This window comes from Scyliorhinus torazame, chromosome 16 (assembly GCF_047496885.1).
Source record: "Scyliorhinus torazame isolate Kashiwa2021f chromosome 16, sScyTor2.1, whole genome shotgun sequence".
Lineage (NCBI taxonomy): Eukaryota > Metazoa > Chordata > Chondrichthyes > Carcharhiniformes > Scyliorhinidae > Scyliorhinus > Scyliorhinus torazame.
The window spans coordinates 166,263,435-166,285,153 of record NC_092722.1 but is presented as its reverse complement, the minus strand read 5'-3'; the positions used below and the strand labels follow the sequence as shown (position 1 = coordinate 166,285,153).

Sequence of the window (21,719 nt, the reverse complement as noted above, 5' to 3'; positions counted from 1 at the left end):
CAAAATAAAATGTATCAAGGTATTTAGAAAGCAGATCGTATTTTATGTACCCATAATTTTTGGAAAATGTTTCTTTACTAAATTATAAGAGAATTTAGTCATCACTGGTCCACACAAAGTAAAGGACACAATGGAATGATAATTTCAGTACCACCTGGCTGCTTCTGGTGGCACCGTTTTGGGGAATGGCACCCAACCCCAACACCAACAACCGAGCAGGAACATGTAATGTTCTTGTCAGATGGCCTGATTTATTACAAGAACACTTGTAGCTAAAGTTAAAAACAATTTAGCAACTTTAACTGTGGGTAAAATATATACAAGACACCAGATACAAAACAGTAAAATCATGCCAAGCAATCTCTTCAACTTCCTCCAGCCAGTCTTGAGGTCAGCTGACTTTAACATTCACTTATATACTAGTGAGACTCCTAGTGGTCAATCAGTGAATTACATCACAACCATGATGTTGCTATGGTACAGTGAACATAAGAACATGAGAACATAAGAACTAGGAGCAGGAGCAGGCCATCTGGCCCCTCGAGCCTGCTCCACCATTCAATGAGATCATGGCTGATCTTTTGTGGACTCAGCTCCACTTTCCGACCCGAACACCATAACCCTTAATCCCTTTATTCTTCAAAAAACTATCTATCTTTATCTTAAAAACATTTAATGAAGGAGCCTCTACTGCTTCACTGGGCAAGGAATTCCATAGATTCACAACCCTTTGGGTGAAGAAGTTCCTCCTAAACTCAGTCCTAAATCTACTTCCCCTTATTTTGAGGCTATGCCCCCTAGTTCTGCTTTCACCCGCCAGTGGAAACAACCTGCCCGCATCTATCCTATCTATTCCCTTCATAATCTTATATGTTTCTATAAGAACCCCCTCATCCTTCTAAATTCCAACGAGTACAGTCCCAGTCTACTCAACCTCTCCTCGTAATCCAACCCCTTCAGCTCTGGGATTAACCTAGCGAATCTCCTCTGCACACCCTCCAGTGCCAGTACGTCCTTTCTCAAGTAAGGAGACCAAAACTGAACACAATACTCCAGGTGTGGCCTCACTAACACCTTATACAATTGCAGCAGAACCTCCCTAGTCTTAAACTCCACCCCTCTAGCAATGAAGGACAAAATTCCATTTGCCTTCTTAATCACCTGTTGCACCTGAAAACCAACTTTTTGCGACTCATGCACTAGCACACCCAGGTCTCTCTGCACAGCAGCATGTTTTAATATTTTATCATTTAAATAATAATCCCTTTTGCTGTTATTCCTACCAAAATGGATAACCTCACATTTGCCAACATTGTATTCCATCTGCCAGACCCTAGCCCATTCACTTAGCCTATCCAAATCCCTCTGCAGACTTCCAGTATCCTCTGCACTTTTTGCTTTACCACTTATCTTAGTGTCGTCTGCAAACTTGGACACATTGCCCTTGGTCCCCAACTCCAAATCATCTATGTAAATTGTGAACAGTTGTGGGCCCAACACTGATCCCTGAGGGACACCACTAGCTACTGATTGCCAACCAGAGAAACACCCATTAATCCCCACTCTTTGCTTTCTATTAATTAAAATCCTCTATCCATGCTACTACTTTCCCCTTAATGCCATGCATCTTTATCTTGTGCAACAACCTTTTGTGTGGCACCTTGTCAAAGGCTTTCTGAAAATCCAGATATCCCACATCCATTGGCTCCCCGTTATCTACCGCACTGTTAATGTCCTCAAAAAATTCCACTAAATTAGTTAGGCACGACCTGCCCTTTATGAACCCATGCTGCGTCTGTCCAATGGGACAATTTCCATCCAGATGCCTCGCTATTTCTTCCTTGATGATAGATTCCAGCATCTTCCCTACTACCGAAGTTAAGCTCACTGGCCTATAATTACCCGCTTTCTGCCTACCTCCTTTTTTAAACAGTGGTGTCACGTTTGCTAATTTCCAATCCGCTGGGACCACCCCAGAGTCTAGTGAATTTTGGTAAATTATCACGGGTGCATTTGCAATTTCCCTAGCCATCTCTTTTAGCACTCTGGGATGTATTCCATCAGGTCCAGGAGACTTGTCTACCTTTAGCCCCATTAGCTTGCCCATCACTACCTCCTTGGTGATAACAATCCTCTCAAGGTCCTCACCTGTCATAGCCTCATTTCCATCAGTCACTGGCATGTTATTTGTGTCTTCCACTGTGAAGACCGACCCAAAAAACCTGTTCAGTTCCTCAGCCATTTCCTCATCTCCCATTGTTAAATCTCCCTTCTCATCCTCTAAAGGACCAATATTTACCTTAGCCACTCTTTTTTGTTTTATATATTTGTAGAAACTTTTACTATCTGTTTTTATATTCTGAGCAAGTTTACTCTCATCATCTATCTTACTCTTCTTTATAGCTTTTTTAGTAGCTTTCTGTTGCCCCCTAAAGATTTCCCAGTCCTCTAGTCTCCCACTGATCTTTGCTACTTTGTATGTTTTTTCCTTCAATTTGATATTCTCCCTTATTTCCTTAGATATCCACGGTCGAATTTCCCTCTTTTTACCGTCCTTCCTTTTTGTTGGTATAAACCTTTGCTGAGCACTGTGAAAAATCACTTTGAAGGTTCTCCACTGTTCCTCAAACTGTTTCACTATAAAGTCTTTGCTCCCAGTCTACCTTAGCTAGTTCTTCTCTCATCCCATTGTAATCTCCTTTGTTTAAGCACAAAACACTAGTGCTTGATTTTACCTTCTCACCCTCCATCTGTATTTTAAATTCCACCATATTGTGATCGCTCCTTCCGAGAGGATCCCTAACTATGAGACCCTGAATCAATCCTGTCTCATTACACAGGACCAGATCTAGGACCGCTTGTTCCCTCGTAGGTTCCATTACATACTGTTCTAGGAAACTATCTCGGATACATTCTATAAACTCCTCCTCAAGGCTGCCTTGACCGACCTGGTTAAACCAATCAACATGTAGATTAAAATCCCCCATGATAACTGCTGTACCATTTCTACATGCATCTGTTATTTCTTTGTTTATTACCTGCCCCACCATAATGTTATTATTTGGTGGCCTATAGATTACTCCTATCAGTGACTTTTTCGCCTTACTATTCCTGATTTCCACCCAAATGGATTCAACCTTATCCTCCATAGCACCGATGTCATCCCTTACTGTTGCCCGGATGTCATCCTTAAATAACAGAGCTACACCACCTCCCTTACCATCCACTCTGTCCTTCCGAACAGTTTGATACCCTCGGATATTTAACTCCCAGTCGTGACCATCCTTTAACCATGTTTCAGTAATGGCCACTAAATCATAGTCATTCACGATGATTTGCGCCATCAACTCATTTACCTTATTCCGAATACTACGAGCATTCAGGTAAAGTACACTTATGTTGGCTTTTTTACCTCTGTTCTGAATCTTAACACCTCGATCAGTAACCTCTCCTAAGTTATATTTCCTCTTAACCTTTCTCCTAATTTTCCTTGTCGTCGAACCCATATCTTCCTGTAACAACCTGCCGCGTCGCTGACCATTAATGTTTTCACTTCCCGTTTTATTTCTTTTAGTATTCCTGGTCCTATTCACTGAGCTCAGTGGGCTGTTTCTGGTCTCAGTAGATGCCGTGTCATTTTAGAAATTATTGTTCCAGGGACTTAAGGTGGTTTGGGAACTTTTGTTAAAAAGAAAGCATCTAGAAGCTACAAACTTGTAATTTTTGAAATGTAAAATCAAAAATCCTTGAGTATGTTATTATAATAGGTGCTATATAATAACTAATAATATAATAATGGGCCATAACTTTCTAACTCCCCCTCATCACATTTGAAGGGTACTCCAGAGATGTGCTGATATTTGAGGTTCCCAGGTAAGGAGTTGCCCGGCAATTGTCCAGAAGTGCTAACTTTTGCTAACTTTTTCTGGACAATTGGACTGGGCTGGGAACACCTGACAAAGCAATTTAAATTGCTAACTTTGGACGGTCCTGCCAGTTTTACCCTGGTAGTTATTCTGAAAGAGTTAGAAGGAAAATAATCACTTCTAACTCCAGCCTAACTATATTAAACATCCAGGCTGGGTCCCGCAGAGGGCACCTCCCACCCTCATGAACCCCCCCCCCCCGCCCCCCCACCCACACCCCCTTCCCACTGGCCCGACAACTGACTCCAAAGCCCTACCCCTCCGGCCTGACCTGACCCCGCTGCCCGACCCGACTCTGGACACGCACCACACAACCCCTAGCCCCACTCTGGTCCAGCCCGACACCGACCAATTGACATCACCCCTGCCATCGATGTCGGAACCCCCACATCCCAATCATTCACCTTCGAAACTTACCTTCTCACTTTCAATGGTCCCTTTAAACTTAGCTTGATGGCAGCTAGTGTGGTAAAGAGGGGGCACATCTTCCTTCACTCCACTCGTTTTGCACCTTACCTCAGCTGCTTCACTGTTTGAGTCGGGTGAGACGGGTTTTCGATTTCAAGTGAAGGTGTGTCTCTCCAGAGTGGCAGTCCGTCGGTCATTGCCACTCTGAGAAAGTTAAATAATTAGCACTGTCCTTTGAAGCATTTCTAATTTATTTTGGTGCAACTGTACTGTGATGTTCTACTACACAAAATGTGATTAAATGTGATCAAATGTGCTCCTATAAAGTGTACTGATTAAAAATGGCTATCACTGGTTTGATTTTGCAACTGTTACAACTTTGGAGGAATAATTATTGAAACGCTGCTAAAATCTTTTCTTTTTCACAATCTGGTTTGCTGACAAAGTCTGGATCATTCTATGTATTGGCATCAAGACATGCATTTATAAAATCAATATTTTACATGCACCATACCTTAATCAATATGAGAATTAATATATTAAAACTAGAAAGTATTTATGTGCCACTTTAGTTAACAGACAAAATCTATTCTGTGCCATTCTTCCATGTTATGCAGCTGACATACAAAGCAACGGGTGAACAGAGACTTCATCACTACAGCATCAGCAAAGATGAGCCATTGTTCAGACAAGCTAAGGCAAATGCCAAGTATCTAAGTGATGTAAGTAAACCAGCTATTTACAAAGTAGCGATTATAAGGCACAGGTTTAGTTTTGACAATGTGTTACCTCAACTGGATGTTACAGTTGACCCACGTGAGAGGAAGGAGAGTAAGCAATAATATTCCGTACACACGAAAAGAAAGTTTGAGTGTGTTCTTATTATTTGCTCATGGGATGTGGGTGACACGATAGCACAGTGGTTAGCGTGTTGCTCCACAACTCCAGGGTCCCAGGTTCGATCCGGGCTTGAGTCACTGTGCGGAGTCTGCACGTTCTCCCGTGTCTGCGTGGGTTTCCTCCAGGTGCTCTGGTTTCTTCCCACAGTCCAAAGATGTGCAAGTTAGGTGGATTGGCCATGCTAAAATGCCCTTAGTGTCCAACGGTTAGGTGCAAACTTGATGGGCCGAATGGCCTCCTTCTGCACTGTCAATTCTATGATTCTATGATTCTGTGACCTATTAAGGTCGCATGTTGTCCCCATTTTTAGTTGCTCTTGGAAGGTGGTAATGTTGCAATACAGTGGCTTTCTAACCTACTTCAGAAGCCATAAAGAGTCACTCGTGTGGCACAGAGTCAATAATGGACGTAATAGGTTCCCTTCCTTATACTTAACTTGCTAACCCATCGTGTCTTTACAATAAACTGGTGCGAGCCCACTACAAGCCACTGTGGTATTTTAATTCATGACTTCTGGGTCCCTATTTTGGGGCTAGAACCTACTGCACATGATTTGAAAAGACAAATTTACATGGTACAGAAGCTCATCATAACTACGATATGGATATTTCAGTCTGTAATTTGAAGTATCAAAGGAACAGTATGCTTTAAGTAAAACTATCTAGATGAAAAACAGAGACAACACTGACAAGAATATCTCTGTGAAAGGAGATGGATTGAGGGGAAGACAAACAGGAAGATTGTGAGAAGGAGATCAAAGAGAATTTTAATATTGGGAGGCAAGCACAGGGATAGTTACAGAAGGAATTTATTTTCAGTTTGCTTTTCCATGACCAACACAACGAGAGGTTAACAGCTATAACCATGAGTGTTACGTGTAAATTAACATAATATAGATACAGATCTGACACATTTTAGTGCACAAGAAAGTATTGCTGGAACACTGAACCTTAGACAAAATAATAAGTTTGGTCATGGATGGAATGTGGTACAGGGGGATTAGCGAATTAGCGAAAATGGGTGCGATTCAACCGGAACAAAGTCTGTGTCCGGTTCTGGGTGCGTTTAGCGGGGTTTTTCTCAGCGGCTGCAAAGCTGAGAAACACCCCTCTATTCACCGGCACTTTACTGTTTTTTGCGGCCTCGGGAAGTTTCTCTCCACTGAGGCTCCACTAGAGTCATTTCCTGCTGAAGCTCGCCAGCAGTAAAGGCTCCTCGTAGATAGGGGCGATATTTTGGAAGGCTGCCCCAATCTACTGCCCCTCCCAACCCCGTATTCGGCCCCCCTCCCCCCAATCCTCAGGGAGGCTCCCGGGAACACCCCCTCAATAACCGGCACCTGGTAAGGTCCCCTGAGCCCGAAACCTGGCAGTGCCACCCGGGCACCCTGGCAGTGCCAAGGTGTCCATGTGCCAGAGGGAGTGCCAGAGTCCCACTCTGCCCTGTCCCCGACCACCAGGGGTATGTAATGTCCTGGTTCCATTACAATTCGTCTACGTTTGTGGAAACCAGTACTAAACGGCGCCATTTGTCCTAGGGAATGTAAGGTTTATGGCTTATCTGTCTTCCAAAGCATTAATGGATTCCATATTGCAGAGGTTTTTTTTCTTTGCATATAGCTATCCTAGGGAAAGCAAGTTTGTTTATTTTGACAGATTTATGAGCTTCTGAAGAAGATAATGGTTTTCCAGGTGCAGCCGTTAGATCCCAGATGCCAGAACAATCCTGTGAGCCTAATTGCTCATTTAAATAGGCAGATCTGGATCATGCCCAGTGAGGATCACCCCGCTATTCACTGGCACCTTGCCGGTTTTCTGGGCCTCAGGGAGTTTCTCTCCGTGAAGGCCACACATTTGTTGATTTCCTGTACTGGCGAGCTGAGCTCCTTGCAGATCAGGGTGTCATTTTGATCAGCAGCCCCAATCTCTGCAGCCTGTTCCCTCTGCTTTATGGAATCCCCTTCACCACCCCCACCCCAACCTTCTCGTGGTCGCTGGAGTCCCCCCTAACTCCCCTCTACTGGGCAAGACCCTCCCAGGCCTGGCCTCTGGCAGTGCCATCCTATCATCTTGGAAATGCCAACCTGACACCCTGGCGCTGTCACCTAGGCACCATAGCAGTGTCCATGTGGCACTGCCCAGGTGCCAGGCCAGTACTGCCCAGGTGGCAGGGGAATGCTAGGATACCACCCTGCCCTGTCTCCAACCACCCTGGGGTCTCCAATGGCCTGCGAGACCCTATGAGGTGCCGTCACACCTGGTACACTTTTGTAGAAATCAATTCTAAATGTTACCCAGTTGAGGTCTCGCAAGCACTCCCCGATGCCAGACAAAAGCAGCATCCGGGTATTTAAATGAGCCTAATGAATCATTTAGCACCGGGCGGTGTAAGTTGTGGGACTTGCGATCGGTCTGGCGACTGGCTGTGGCTGATTTGTGCCCAGAAACAGGCCAATGCCAAAGCAGCCAGCTTAAAAGGCCCAAGTCCATTTCCAGAGGCAATAGCCCAGTACTTCACCCTTCTTAACCTCTTTATTTCTTTCACCTTCTTCAACACCTCATACCCCTCACCCCCTCATCCCACCCACTCAACCAATATCACCTTTGCAAGTAGAACTCACAAGTTCTATAATATCATTTGGAAGTAATTAAAGTGCTCACAAATCTGTCAAAGTAAATGAACATAATTTAAAAGGCACTTGGAAAACCATTATCCTCTTCAGAAGCTCATAAATCTGACAAAATAAACAAACTTGCTTTCCCTAGGATAGCTATGTAAAAAGAAACTCTGCAATATGGAATCCATTAATGCTTTGGAAGGCAGATAAGCCATGAATCTTACATTCCCTAGGACAATGATGTACATAAACTCTTAAGTATAGCATCCATTACTGTCCTAAAAGGCTTCCAAAAGTTCATACATCTGTCAAGGCTTTCAAACAGCCAATGGATGGATTGCAATAACGTGGAGTGTTTAAACAATTAACTCTGCATCCCACACTTGACTAACCTTTCAATAATGTACAATGCAGAATACCATTTTATCCAGTAGATAATCTATTCTTTTTCCATTTTACAATGCTATTCTTTCACTTGCCAGTTGTTAGAAATAGGTAATGTAAAGTCACCATAGTCCCAGACGGCCATGGGCTGCTTTCCCCTTTGAGGGGGAGAGCTGACTGGTGATGATTTAACCTGAGGATCATCACACCTCAGGTGAGGGGCAAGGTTGAATAACCTCAGCCAATATGGGAATTGAACCCACGCTGCTGGCCCTGTTCTGCATCACAGATCAGCTACCTAGCCAAATGTGCTAAGCCGGCCCCCAGTCAGTTGTTAGAAATGACAAGCTGGCAACTGGCATCATTTAATAGCCGCTTGTTTTTTCCCCTCAATTACAGCGCTGTCTTCACTCGCTTCAGTAAACACAGATATAATGCAGGCTATAGCATTTCATGACGCAATGTAAAGGAGAAAACAATATTCATGCTCACCTTATGTTAGATCTCTTCGTTTCCACTGAAGTCGAGGTCCGGTTGTAATTTCAATGGCTTTATTCAGCACCAAAAGGTGCGGCACAGTTACTCTACTTTAGCTGTTCCCAAGGTAAAAGAGAGAGAGAGCTGTTCACGGGCTTAGTTCAAATACCCATGATGTCGCTGGTCATTGGTGCATTTAAATTACACTATCAGGCCCTGATTGGCCTTCACCCGGACTGGGATTGAGGTTGTCCCTGATTGGTAGTCGGGAGCACGTCACCGACGGCATGACTTCAGACGTCGGTGTCACGTGGGCCGCAGGACCGAAATCGGGAGGAGGCAGCGTCCATTTTTATCGGGCGGTGAAGGAGGAGGCGGCAGCGGCCATTCCACGGGGAGATGCTCCTCAACTTTCCGACCGAGGATCGGGTGCTGGCGGAGGGGAAAGTCAGGCTCCACCATTGCCCCCAACAAAGATGGCTGTCACTAACTGCGCATGCTCCATCACCTTATATATTCTTTCCACCTATGATCCATGGTTCATTCCTCCACTCTGCAGGGGTGATTTAGCAAGGCTTCCAAAATGCAGCTGTCTCACTGAAAGCTGCAGAACTTTGGAAATAACCACTTTCAGAATGGTGCCATCAGCTACTAAACAGCAACCTGCGGGGTTCCTGACCTGCTGTTTCCCTTTCTATCTGCGCTGAAAATAGCCAGGAACAGAAATGGAGGCAGGCCTTTTGGCTTTGCCTCTCAGAGGCCATTTCTTTCTAATTCCTGACTCTGTACATTCTGGTACCAAGAGTAATGGAGTGTACTTGTGATTTCCTCTCTCTGCATAAGCGGAAACAAAATTATAAGGAAAACATGACTTTGGCTCAACCTCAAAAATGGCCAATTTAATTATCATGGACCTTGGCTCCTGCATGAAAGTCAAATGTTAAGTTTTATAGTTGGAGCCAAGCTGGCACAAACACAACAAAGGAGTGAATTGCCCCCAGGGTGCCCTCTAATGCTCCACAGTGATTCCGGCAGAAAAACTGCAGAAATCCAGAAGAAATAGTGTAGCCATGACTGTACAGCCGTTGCTATACGGGGCAATTGGGAGAATACCATTGGATGTGTTCCCCTGTGTTTCAGTTGAGACTGTACCCGATGTAAATCAGAAGCCCTTATTACTTCCTTTCTGTACCCAAATTCTCTGAACTTCACTGAAGTTTTAGTTTAGACGGGCAGCATGGTCGGCACAGGCTTGGATGGCCGAAGGGCCTGTTGCTGTGCTGTACTTTTCTTTGTTCTTTGAAGGACATTATCAGTTGAAACTGTTTTATGATTTGTGTTTTTAACCAAGAAAATCTACAAGAGTGACTGGGAGTCTCAAAAAGAAAAGAGCTTTGAACTGCGGCTGGACACGATAGCAATTTTGGAAGCAAAGGCGAAACGAGACCTTGCAAGTGATGTAAGTCAGACATTTTCTGAACTTTGATGCAACATCAAAATGGCAAACAACTGAAGGCAATGGAGAAATATTGACAAATTCCTTCGATCTTCTGAGTTTAGATATTCTGATCAGCATTATTATATCATCACCTAAAATGTATGGCTTAATGTCCAGGTTTAAATAAACCGATTGGAAAATAAAGGTGATCATATTGATCACATTCCTTCACACATCCCCATTGTGAGATTGTTTTTGCCTAAATGCCTAATGTTTCACAGGATTGTAGGTCCTTTGTACAAGACGCAATTTCTGACAGAAAAAGGGTATATAAAAAATATATTTTGTGCATAATGTCATCGTGACCAAGTGTCTCATATGAATTAGATGAAGGAGAAAGAAAACAGGGAAAATAAAACTGTGAACATGGAAAATGTGTAATAAAAACCATAATATCCAGGAAATAGTTGGTCATTTGGCATCTGAGAGATTTAGATTTAAATTGGAATAGTTGAGCAGAACTCTGAATTGATCGGAGTTTTGATAAAAGATGCCACCTGAAACGTGAATCTAGCTTTCTTTTTAAGATTCGGAAGATTGTACTTTCAGCTGACAAGTAGGTGAAGAACAGTCAGAAAGAATTGGGAGAATTTCTATAAAGTTATCTTTACTTGAGAGAAGCTCTCCCTCCAAGTAATAACCTTGTCACATTGCTTCACAGCACAGAAAGTGTCATCTTTATGCCTGGAAAAAAAACTCTCAGCTGTCAGTAGATGAACAATAGTAAGGGTGTCTCTAAAACTAGAATAATGTATGAGTTCACAGTTGCTTCATATTTTCTTCTAATTTCATTACAATATTGTACAAAATTATGAGAGGAAGAGATAGGGTGAACAGGATAAAATTGTTTCCCCTGGTGAAGAACTCTAGAACTAGGGGGACATAGAGTCGAGTTATGTGGCAGAAGGTGGAGAGAGGTGATTCCCGATCAATGACCACTAAAGCGAGGTTGTAGTCCAACTGAAGGCTTTAATAAGCGAGATGTTTCCCCCAGCAGCTCAGGTACAGAATGAAGGCTGCTGGGGCGGCACAGGCTCTTATACCCCACCTAGCAGGGAAGAGCTACCATACAGCTTGACCAATAGGAAGCATTCAATTTCTACCAATGGTGTTCCAGCATTACCAGGTACCGTAATACCTCTACTACCACATTCACCCCTTGTTAAAAAAGAGTCCGGCGGGGGTGGTGGCCTGATACTACAAACATGGCAACGTGGTAGAATTAGTTATGGAGGTACCGTAATACCTCCGTACAGTGTTTTGTAACTATTTACAATTCTAGTAACTATTTACAATTTATAATTTAAATTTACAATTTAAAATGAAGCAATCAGTCGATCGGGGGGCCTGGTCGTCCTCTGTGATCGTCGGAGCTTCGGTGGTGACTCCGATGGAGGCTCGGGCATCTGTGACTCCGGGTGCGTGTCCTCGATCTCTGTGGCAGCTTCGACACCCCTAGACGGTACTGGTGGGGAAAACGGTTGACCTGGGAAGGGAGCGCCTGTGGGGTGCGTTGGTGGGTGGGGGGGCCTAGACGGGGCCGGCGGAAGGACCGATCGTCCTGTAAGGTACCCTGGTGGAGGGGAGGGTGGGACTGTTGGCTGGGGTGTGCGTGGGGCTCCGGTGGGCGGCAGGTCTCGTAGGGAGACCATATCTTGTCGGCCGTCGGGGTACGCCACGTAGGCGTACTGGGGGTGAGCGTGGAGACGGTGGACCCTCTCGACCAACGTGTCCGACTTGTGCGCCTGCACGTGTTTTCAGAGCAGGATGGGTCAGGGAGCTGCCAGCCAGGTCGGGAGCGAGGTCCCAGAGGAGGACTTCCTGGGGAAGACAAGGAGACGTTTGTGAGGTGTCTGGTTGGTTGTGGTACAAAGCAGTGACCGGATGGAGTGGAGGGCATCCGGGAGGACTTCCTGCCAGCGGAAGCCTGGGAGAGTCTTGGACCGTAGGACCAGTAGGACGGTCTTCCAGACCGTTCCATTCTCCCTCTCTACCTGTCCGTTACCCCGGGGGTTGTAACTGGTCGTCCTGCTTGAGGCGATGCCCTGGCTGAGCAGGAATTGACGCAGTTCGTCGCTCATAAAGGAGGACCCCCTATCACTATGTATGTAGGCGGGGAACCCGAACAGTGCAAAGATGCTATGGAGGGCCTTGATGACGGTGGTTGCGGTCATGTCGGGGTAGGGGATGGCGAATGGGAACCAGGAGTACTCGTCAATCACATTCAGGAAGTACGTGTTGCGATCAGTGGAGCGGAGGGGGCCTTTGAAGTCCAGGCTGAGGCGTTCAAAGGGATGGGAAGTCTTTATCAGGTGCGCTTTCTCTAGCCGGTAGAAGTGCGATTTGCACTCCGCGCAGATTTGGCAGTCCCTGGTGGCTGTCCTGACCTCCTCGATGGAGTAGGGCAGGTTGTGGGTCTTGGTAAAGTGGAAAAAGTGAGAGATTCCCGGGTGGCAGAGGTCCCCGTGGAGGGCTCGGAGGCGGTCCACTTGTGCGGTGGCACATGTGCCGCGGGATAGGGCATCGGACGGCTCGTTTAGCTTCCCGGGACGATACAAGATCTCGTAGTTGTAGGTGGAGAGTTCGATCCTCCACCGCAAGATCTTATCGTTTTTTATCTTGCCCCGCTGTGCATTATCGAACATGAAAGCAACCGACCGTTGGTCAGTGAGGAGAGTGAATCTCCTGCCGGCCAGGTAATGCCTCCAATGTCGCACAGCTTCTACTATGGCCTGGGCCTCCTTTTTTACTGAGGAGTGGCGGATTTCGGAAGAATGGAGGGTACGTGAAAAGGAGGCCACGGGCCTGCCCGCTTGGTTGAGGGTGGCCACCAGAGCTACGTCAGATGCGTCGCTCTCGACCTGGAAGGGGAGGGACTGATTGATGGCGTGCATCGTGGCCTTTGCAATGTCCGTTTTGATGCGGCTGAAGGCCTGGCGGGCCTCTATCGACAGGGGAAAAGCTGTGGATTGGATCAGGGGACGGCCTTGTCCGCATAGTTGGGGACCTGGGTGTCCTAGGGCTGGTATGGACAAGATGGACCAAATTGCCTCCTTCTGTGCTTTAACTTTTCTATTATTTTATAATTTTTCTATGATTGCTTTGCAAATACTTTCCCCAACTTACAAGATCCATTTCTCCTTTATCAAACGCTCACCATATTAGACAGATAAGTGAGTCAAAGAACACATCAATTAACCTGTCCATGGAATGTTTTAACAGGTCAAGTACAAGGAGGCGCACGAAAAGATAAAGGGCAAGTTGATTGGGGTGAAGGGTATAGCCGGCGACTCTCAGATGGCCCACTCTGTCCAGGCATCCAAGATGCAGAGTGACCTCGAATACAAAAAGAAATCTGAAGCAACCAAAACAAAGATCCATCTGACAATGGACATGCTGGAGTTGGTACATGCAAAACAAGCTCAGAGCTTGGCCACAGACAGGGACTACAAGAAGCGATTCCATCAGTATACTGTCCTACCCGGAGATATGAGAATTGAATGGGCTAAAAGAGTGTATGCTCTGCAAAGTAATGTAAGCAGCATGTTTCTGATTCCATTTGTTGCCTTGTTTGATTATAGTAATATATTTCTATATAGTGTAAATAAGTTTCATTTAAATTCTATCTCGTTTTTTACTTCACAGAATGTCGGTGGGTTACAATGGCATGTTCAGAATATTTCAGCATGAAGCCACCTGCATTATATTTGACTCACATCATATTTGAATAACATATTCTTGATATATTTGAGTCACATTGTACGAGTTACTAACTTATATAACAGATCTGATGGAAAATAGGACCAAAAACATCCATATCCATGGTTCTACATCTAGAGGATCAGCAAAATAGTCCAGAGTGAAAACTCGCTTGTATACATCTCTGATGTATGCACATCATTACTGCAAGCAATATTCCATATTCCCTGATTTCTGTGAAGAATAGTTATCCCTCCTGTTTGAGGCCTAATTATATGTAACCTTTTTTGTTAGGCTCAGCTTACCACATAGACCAAAGCTCATAAATGTTGACGGTATTAAGATTACCCTGATAAAACATGGATTCAATTAAATAAGATTATGGCAGTTCAGTTTATTTAGAATTTTCTGTTTTATTCCATTTTAAAGTCATCAAAATTAGTCGCTCGAAGCCAAATAAAAGTCTGTTTCCTGCCTTGCAACATATTCTTGTCATCACATTATACGAAGAGTGCCAGAATATTAAAGACAACTAATTCAAGAGCACAGCTGGTTATGAAGTGCTGATTATAATTTATACAGTGAGTTTTCTTAAAGCTTTTGCCTAAAGTCATGTCCATGACTCATTAACTACAGTCATGGATCATTGAATGCTGGAAAATAGTTACTTCATAAAGCTAAAATAAAATGATGGAGCTAAAGTCTGCTGCCTCCTAATGACACACATTCTCAAAGTTGCAGGCTAATTCAATATTTGATGCTATCCTGTTTCGAAAGCTTAAGCCAAATGCCTGTACCTTTTTTGTCCTCGTAGAATAAACCAGAAAATAAAACCTGGACTAAATGCATGGGGAGAAGGGCTATGGTAGGGTAAAAGATGGATGTTATTCTTCTTTTCGATAATTTTAGCAATAAAATTGGCATGAGTGGAATACAGGAAATCCCATTTTTATATTTGTGCCCACCATTTTGTTAAGGGTGTCATGACCTGTCGGAATAATGTTTGCGTTTGAACTAAAAGAACATAGGAATGTTGAAGACATACTCTGTGTCACTCTGCTAATCTTTGAAGCAGCATTTGAACCCCCCCCCCCCCAGATTAGTGGCTATATTTATACAGTGTTTGACAAATCTATCAGAGATTATTAATATGCTTTAAATTTCCTAAATTTATCAGAATCAATACAAGTCTGACTTGAATTGGATGCGTGGTGTGGGATGGATAACCAGTGGTTCTTTAGATGCTGAACAGGCTAAGAAGGCGGGAGAGCTGTTTAGTGAGGTAAGTGTGATAATGCCCCCTTTTAATCCTGCCTCACCAATCAGTAAACAATTTTAGAGACTGTAGCCTGGACTTTATGGTCAGCTTGTCCCTGACCTTGAAGGAAGCTGCCCGCACATTTCCAGCGATCTTACCTTCCCAGATGTTAATTTCCCAGTGCCAGTTAACAGGTATCCTTATCAGCAAGTAAATCAACAAACAGATTGAGCAGTCAATCATAGCACTCCGAATTCTCAGAAACAGCCACAAGAAGTTAAAAAGAACTGATTATCATTTACTTTTTAATCATTTTACAGAGCGTGAAGTAAAGATCGGGATATGCAAATTAAAGTTGAAGCTGAAAGATCATAAGTAAATTTTAAAAAACCCTCATTTTGAATATCTATGGATTTTTTTATTGATCACAATGGAGAAGTTTGAAATTCCACAAATGTAAAGGAAATATTTCTATGCCAGAGAGGCTCCTGGGTAATAGTTATAACTTTGTATGCTGTTAAAAGCCAGTGACATCTTGCTCAACAAAGGAGAACATGGTCACAGATTTTTTACATTGAGAATAATAGTGGGCAGGATTCTCCGTTCCCCCAGCCCCGTGTTTCTCAGCAGCGTGCCATTCGCTGGTGGTGGGATTCACTCCCATCGCGACTTGTCGATGGGATTTCCCATTGAAGCCACCCCACACCCCGAGGGAAACCCACAGGTGGAGGTGCGATGCCGGTGGTAACAGAGAATCCCAGCGTGTGGAGATTTCCAGCCAGTGTAAAACGTGGAAGGCCACATCAATTCAAGTGATTTCTAAGATTTCCACCAGCGAAGACATATATGGTACATCGTTGTGGATCGCTTTGCCATCATTACAAGGACAAACTCCAAGCCTTTGAGGTTTAACTTCCCTTCCATGGTGCTTTCCTGGTGTGGGAAATGGGGAAAAAGTGTACCATGTGTTAATGGAGAGAGATGCTTTCTCGAATCTGAAACTGGGTGGCAAAAATGAAAGCACAATCCATTCTCTCGTGTTGTCATTGCTCATCTTATTGAACATGTCATGAAAATTATAGTACACGTGTCAAAATAATTATTTAATGAAGCCTTATTCCTTTTGGCCTGCCTTGCTGGTTGAAAAAAAATGATCAATTCTGGCTCAAAAATGCTGTGTTCAAGCTGCTCTTCAGCGATATTAAGGTAGTGATTAGAAGTGCTGTCCTTTGAAAGAAACATTAAACTGAATTACCACGTGTTTATTCTTCAGCTTCAGGTTAACATTGATGGACCTATGGCATTATGCAATGAACCGCCTGTTTCCCAAGGGATTTAAATCTGCCCCCACTGACCGGTTTGAAGCTGGGGGAGGTGGCAGGGGACATATTAAATCCAGGTGGCTTCCCATCACCAATTAGCCCACCCCTGCCCCCACCAGCAGTGTGGGGGCATCAGTTAGCCTTTCCAGGAAGCGGACAGCACAACCACTTCCGGGCCTGCCGATCATGCATGCCTGATCAACATTACATACAGGCCAAACAGTGCAGCACCCCTTCAGCACTGCACTGTAGTGTCAACCGGAATGAATCTTGAACCCAGAATCTCATGTTGCGGAGAGTGTCATCAACGAATGATGACTGATATTAAAATGCAGGAAATGGTTTTCAGAAACCTATTGAGCAATAGCATCGATGTGTGTCAGCTATACTAACTCATTATTTTAAATTTGAACCTAACAGAAGAAATATCGTCAGCATCCACATGCCCTGAAATTTACAAGTGTTACAGACTCTCCTGAAATGATACAGGCCAAGCTCAGTTATAACCAGGCCGTGGATGTGAGTCTTTTCATGTTATTAATACAGTATAAGTTTCACTTGTTAATTAACCGCTTCATTCTTTTTTCACAATTTGTAACTTCTGAATGTGGCATATATTAGCACTTCTATCAGCATAAGAAAATTGTCCCAAGCATGTGACAGAGGACAGGAATTGACTATTTAATACCATGTGCCTGTTCCATAATTCAGTGATATCGTGACTGATCTATGAACTAGCTCCATATTTCCCTTCTCCCCACATTCCTTCATTAACAAAAATCTACCGCTCTCAGATTTTAAATCAACACTTGACCAAGAATCAATTGCTGTTTGCAGGAGAGAGTTCCAAATGCAAAAATAACTAATACTATTCTCTCCAAATGATGTATCTTGAGTTGACTCACCTGATCCAATGGGAGGAACTCCGGTATCAGCTTCTGAATTGAGTACGACTAACAGCTAAAAGGTGTATAACCTATTCAGCGTGTTTAAAATTAAAATTAACGTTAATTAAAAAGCAAATGATGTTTAGCTGTTTAGCACAGGGCTAAATCGCTGGCTTTGAAAGCAGACCAAGGCAGGCCAGCAGCACGGTTCAATTCCCGTAACAGCCTACCCGAACAGGCGCCGGAATGTGGTGACTAGGGGCTTTTCACAGTAACTTCATTGAAGCCTTCTTGTAACAATAAGCGATTTTCATTTCATTTGTCCATGAACCTGGAAGTTACTGTCAACAGTGTACTTGTACAAATGTCAAATGCACTCATATCAAATTCCTCATTCTGAGGTTTTAATGGGGGTGTTGAACTGTTAATTTGAAATGGGTTAACACACCTACCTTAAAATAGTGCCAAAAATGAAATCGGGACAAATGTTTTAAGCTTTTGCATAATAGCATTATTCATAGTCAATTTCCAGGTTTGTGGCGACCTACCCCTTGAGTTGTTGTTATTTAATTAATATACTGGCAGTGGGATGCGTACATTGCAAAAATGTTATCTGCATTTTCTCTTACAAGATATGATACTGCTCCCACCCACCAAGAATGTGAGGTGGCGTTGCCCTAGATACATATTAAAATGGAGCTTATTCTATCATTTTACAGAGACTGTACAGAGAAGATGGAGAAAATGTAAAACATCACTACACACTGACAAAGGACCTCCCAGAATTTCTGCAAGCTAAAATTAATGCCACGAACATCAGTGAGGTGAGACTCTGAATAGAGTCTAGTTTATGCAACATTAAGGAGCTGGTTGATCTGATTGCATGGGCACTACTCGTATTGCTTCCTACTGATGAAATAGTCATTTTTGTAACAGCGCAGACAACAAAGGCAGATTTGATTTTTAAAAAAATTTTCTTTTCAGCTTCAGTTACATTTTCTTCAAACTTAACACGAGACTGTGAAACAAATACTCTTCAACTGGCTGAAGATTAAAATGGATTGAACGGCCCGCTTGTTGATCCACTATTAAAAATGTGTCCATGCTTAGGTTGTAGAAACCAACAATTAAACATCGGAGTAGAATGAGCGATCGGCTAACTTAATGCAAGTAAATATGGTGGCAAGATATGCGAATCACGTTTTAGCTGCAGCTGTTGCATACAAATCAGATTTTAATATAGTGGAGTTAAGACACAAATACTTTATTTTGTTTGTATGCTTGTTTTTTATTTGTCCGGATGCATAAATTCTAAATGTGGGGTCATTTCATATCTGGGACTTGGATTCAAATCCATCTCATTCTGAATGTGCAAAGTTCTGTCTTGTTCGTAGAAACAGATTATGGTAACGTTTTGCCTATTTCAGCAGCAATATGTTGCATTTGTGCACATCAAATTGCATTTATGTAGTGCCTTTAACATAGTGAACCATCTCAGGGTGCTTCACATTAGCCTAGTCACGCAAAGTTTGAAACTGAGCCATATGATTGGGCTAGGTGACCAAACTCCAGGCCTAAAAGGTAGGCTTTAAGATGTCTGAAAGGAGGAAATGTTAGTAGACGGGCAGAGAGGTTGAGATAGGGAATTCCAGACCTTGGGGCATAGGTCGCTGAAGGCATGGCTGGTTATGATGGAGTCAAGAGGCCAGAGTTGAACGAGAGTAGAATTCGCCGAGGGATCTTATGAAAGGTCAGCGTGATCTGTTTCTCTCCACAGATGCTGCCTGACCTGTTGAGTCCTTCCAGCATATTTGCTTTATTGTCTCCATGACGGGTTGAGGGGGCTGGAGGAGATTAGAGAAATACAGAGGGGCAAGGACATGGAATGTTTTAAATCAAAGCCATTGCTAGGTAGGAGCCAGTTTAGATCAGCAAGCTCAGGGATGATGTGCAAATAGGACTTGATCTAAGTTCTGGTATGGACTGTTCCGCTTTTGATGAGCTCAAGTGTTTGTAGGGCATAAGGTAGGAGACTGGTCAAGGAGAGCTTTTCACCATTAGTGGAATAGAACATCCCTTGGTGTCAGGATTAATTGTCATAGCTGGTTTTGAGAATTGGAACAATGTCACATTAATAAATGCATCAGGATGTGACTTTTGAGGTTGGTGCAGGAGTAGAGGAGGTTTTACTCTGTACCTGGCACATGTGCCCTTGATGCAGATAATGGGAATTGAAAAATCTCTCATTTCCCAACACTAACGTCTCTCAGTTTGATGAGCAAAGGATTCACAAGTGGAAGCATTTTTTTGAAATGATGTGAAGCTCGGAGCAAATTAAACAATTACCACTGGTGTGCTAAAATTAATCATGACTGCAGGACAGTGAAAGACAACATTTAATTACTTAAAAAATGAATAGAAGTGTTTGCTGACACCCAGCTATGGGTGCGATTAGGAGGATCCACAGAATCACAACAGTGCAGAAGGAGGCCATTCAGCCCATCAAGTGCACAGCGACTCTCTGAAAGAGCACCCTCCCTGGGCCCACACCCCCACCCTATCCACGGAGCCCCACCTAACCTGCACGTCTTTGGACTGTGGGAGGAAACCGGAGCACCCGGAGGAAGCCCACGCAGACATGGGGGGGGACGTGCAGACTCCGCACAGTGACCCAGCGGGGAATTGAACCTGGGACCGTGGCCCTGTGAGGCAGCAGTGCTAACCGCTGTGCCACAGTCACTACACTGTCAGCAAACTATCTTCTTTGTATTGAGTTAGTGGCTCAAGGAGAAGCCACTGCATTTTTTTGAAATCCCCTATCTGGAGCTCTTCATTGGGTAACTAAACATTCAAAAGCAGAAGATACTTTGCTTCAGTGATTGGATTCAGATTTTAAGCAAAAGCAGTCAATTATTTTCTGTGGTAATGGAAGGAGATAACTAATTGAAAAAAAAGTAAGAAGCTATGGGCAAGATATACCGGCCACGTTACGCCCGAAAGGCAGAGTGCCGCGGCCTGGCACAACGCGACTGGTAGATGCCGGGTGATCCCTCTTCCGGGATCAACCCAGCTTGCCATGCCTCGCAAGATCTAATGTGATCTCGTGAGACTTCGCAATGTGAATCCCACCCATTGTGGGCAGGATCACCTTTTAGCAAACCTGCAAGTTGGAGCGAGGCAGCTGGTCTCACTCTGATATGCTGTCCCACGATCTACCCAAGGTGTGGGATCTAACCCCCTCGCCTTGGAGATCTCGGGCGAGCGCTGTTCAGTGCTGGAGTCCACAAACGGGGACCAGATGGAATGGCACTTGTGCGGATGTTCCAGGGGATTGAAAGCCCAGAGGTGCTCACCCTCTGGACGGGGCGGCATCCTGGCACTGCTGGTGGTACCTTGGCACTGCCAGCTCAGCACCCTGCCAATGCCACCTGGGTGCCAGCCTGGCACTGCCAAGGTGCCTAGATGGCAGTGCCAACCTGCAGCAGTGCTTCTAGGCTGGCAGTGCCAAGGTGTCAGGCTGGCATTTTCAGGGCCTGGGGGTGCCCTGCGTTGGAGTGGGTGTTTGTGTGTGGTGGGTGCGGACACGGACTCCCTTATAGGTGAGTTGGGGCTTGGGGGAGTCATTCTGGGTCACGTTGGTGGGTGGCAAGATTGGGGCGCCATTTAAAAATGGAGACGTATTGCTTTGATGGGTATACCCACCTTGCAAATTGGCTCACGCTTGTAATGGGTTTGGGAAGATGGCACAACCTGTCACCTCAAGTACGTTCCCACCTGCTCTGCCTTTGTATTCAATCGTCACCCCCAGCCCCTCAAACAATGATCCTACCCAACGTGCTGAATGACTCCTTCTGTGCTGTAAGCCTCAATTATTTTAACATTGAAAAAGGAGCAGTGGGAATGTGCCAAGTGCTTATTCCCGAAACTATTTGTTGTTTCAAAGATCCGCTACAGGGAGTCGTGGACAAAGTTGCGGGATGGTGGATATAAACTGCTCTTGGATGCTATCCCAATCCAAGCTGCCAAAGCATCCAGTGAAATTATTAGTGATGTAAGTACCACTCCAAGTAACAGCTCTGGAAATGACTCGCGTTGATATCTGCCAGACTTGCAAACAGGGGGGGGTATTAAACAATTCATGTACTATTTAGAGTCATTGATAATCAAAGACCATTTAAGAACTGAGCAATCACAGGCTAGGAATGAACTCCAGCCTCAACTAATTCTTGGTTTTTTGCTTCGTAATTTACATTTTGAAATAATTGAAAGGTTTTTTTCCTGCTTGTACATCGGCCCTGACGTAGGTATAGGCTGTTGGGAATATTTCACTGACCGTTGATGTA

The 21,719-nt window shown here is 44.2% G+C and overlaps 1 protein-coding gene across 2 annotated transcripts in view; it reads left to right on the top strand.

Moving 5' to 3' along the window:
• Window positions 1–21,719, top strand: part of nrap (nebulin-related anchoring protein) — a 155,313-nt gene that overhangs the window by 72,412 nt on the left and 61,182 nt on the right. For both annotated transcript variants that reach the window (XM_072479425.1, XM_072479424.1), the window contains exons 21-27: window positions 4,952–5,056; window positions 10,064–10,171; window positions 13,433–13,744; window positions 15,087–15,191; window positions 16,910–17,008; window positions 18,096–18,200; window positions 21,320–21,427. In XM_072479425.1, coding sequence (XP_072335526.1) covers window positions 4,952–5,056; window positions 10,064–10,171; window positions 13,433–13,744; window positions 15,087–15,191; window positions 16,910–17,008; window positions 18,096–18,200; window positions 21,320–21,427 — 942 coding nt within the window. The remainder of the gene's footprint in view (window positions 1–4,951; window positions 5,057–10,063; window positions 10,172–13,432; window positions 13,745–15,086; window positions 15,192–16,909; window positions 17,009–18,095; window positions 18,201–21,319; window positions 21,428–21,719) is intronic.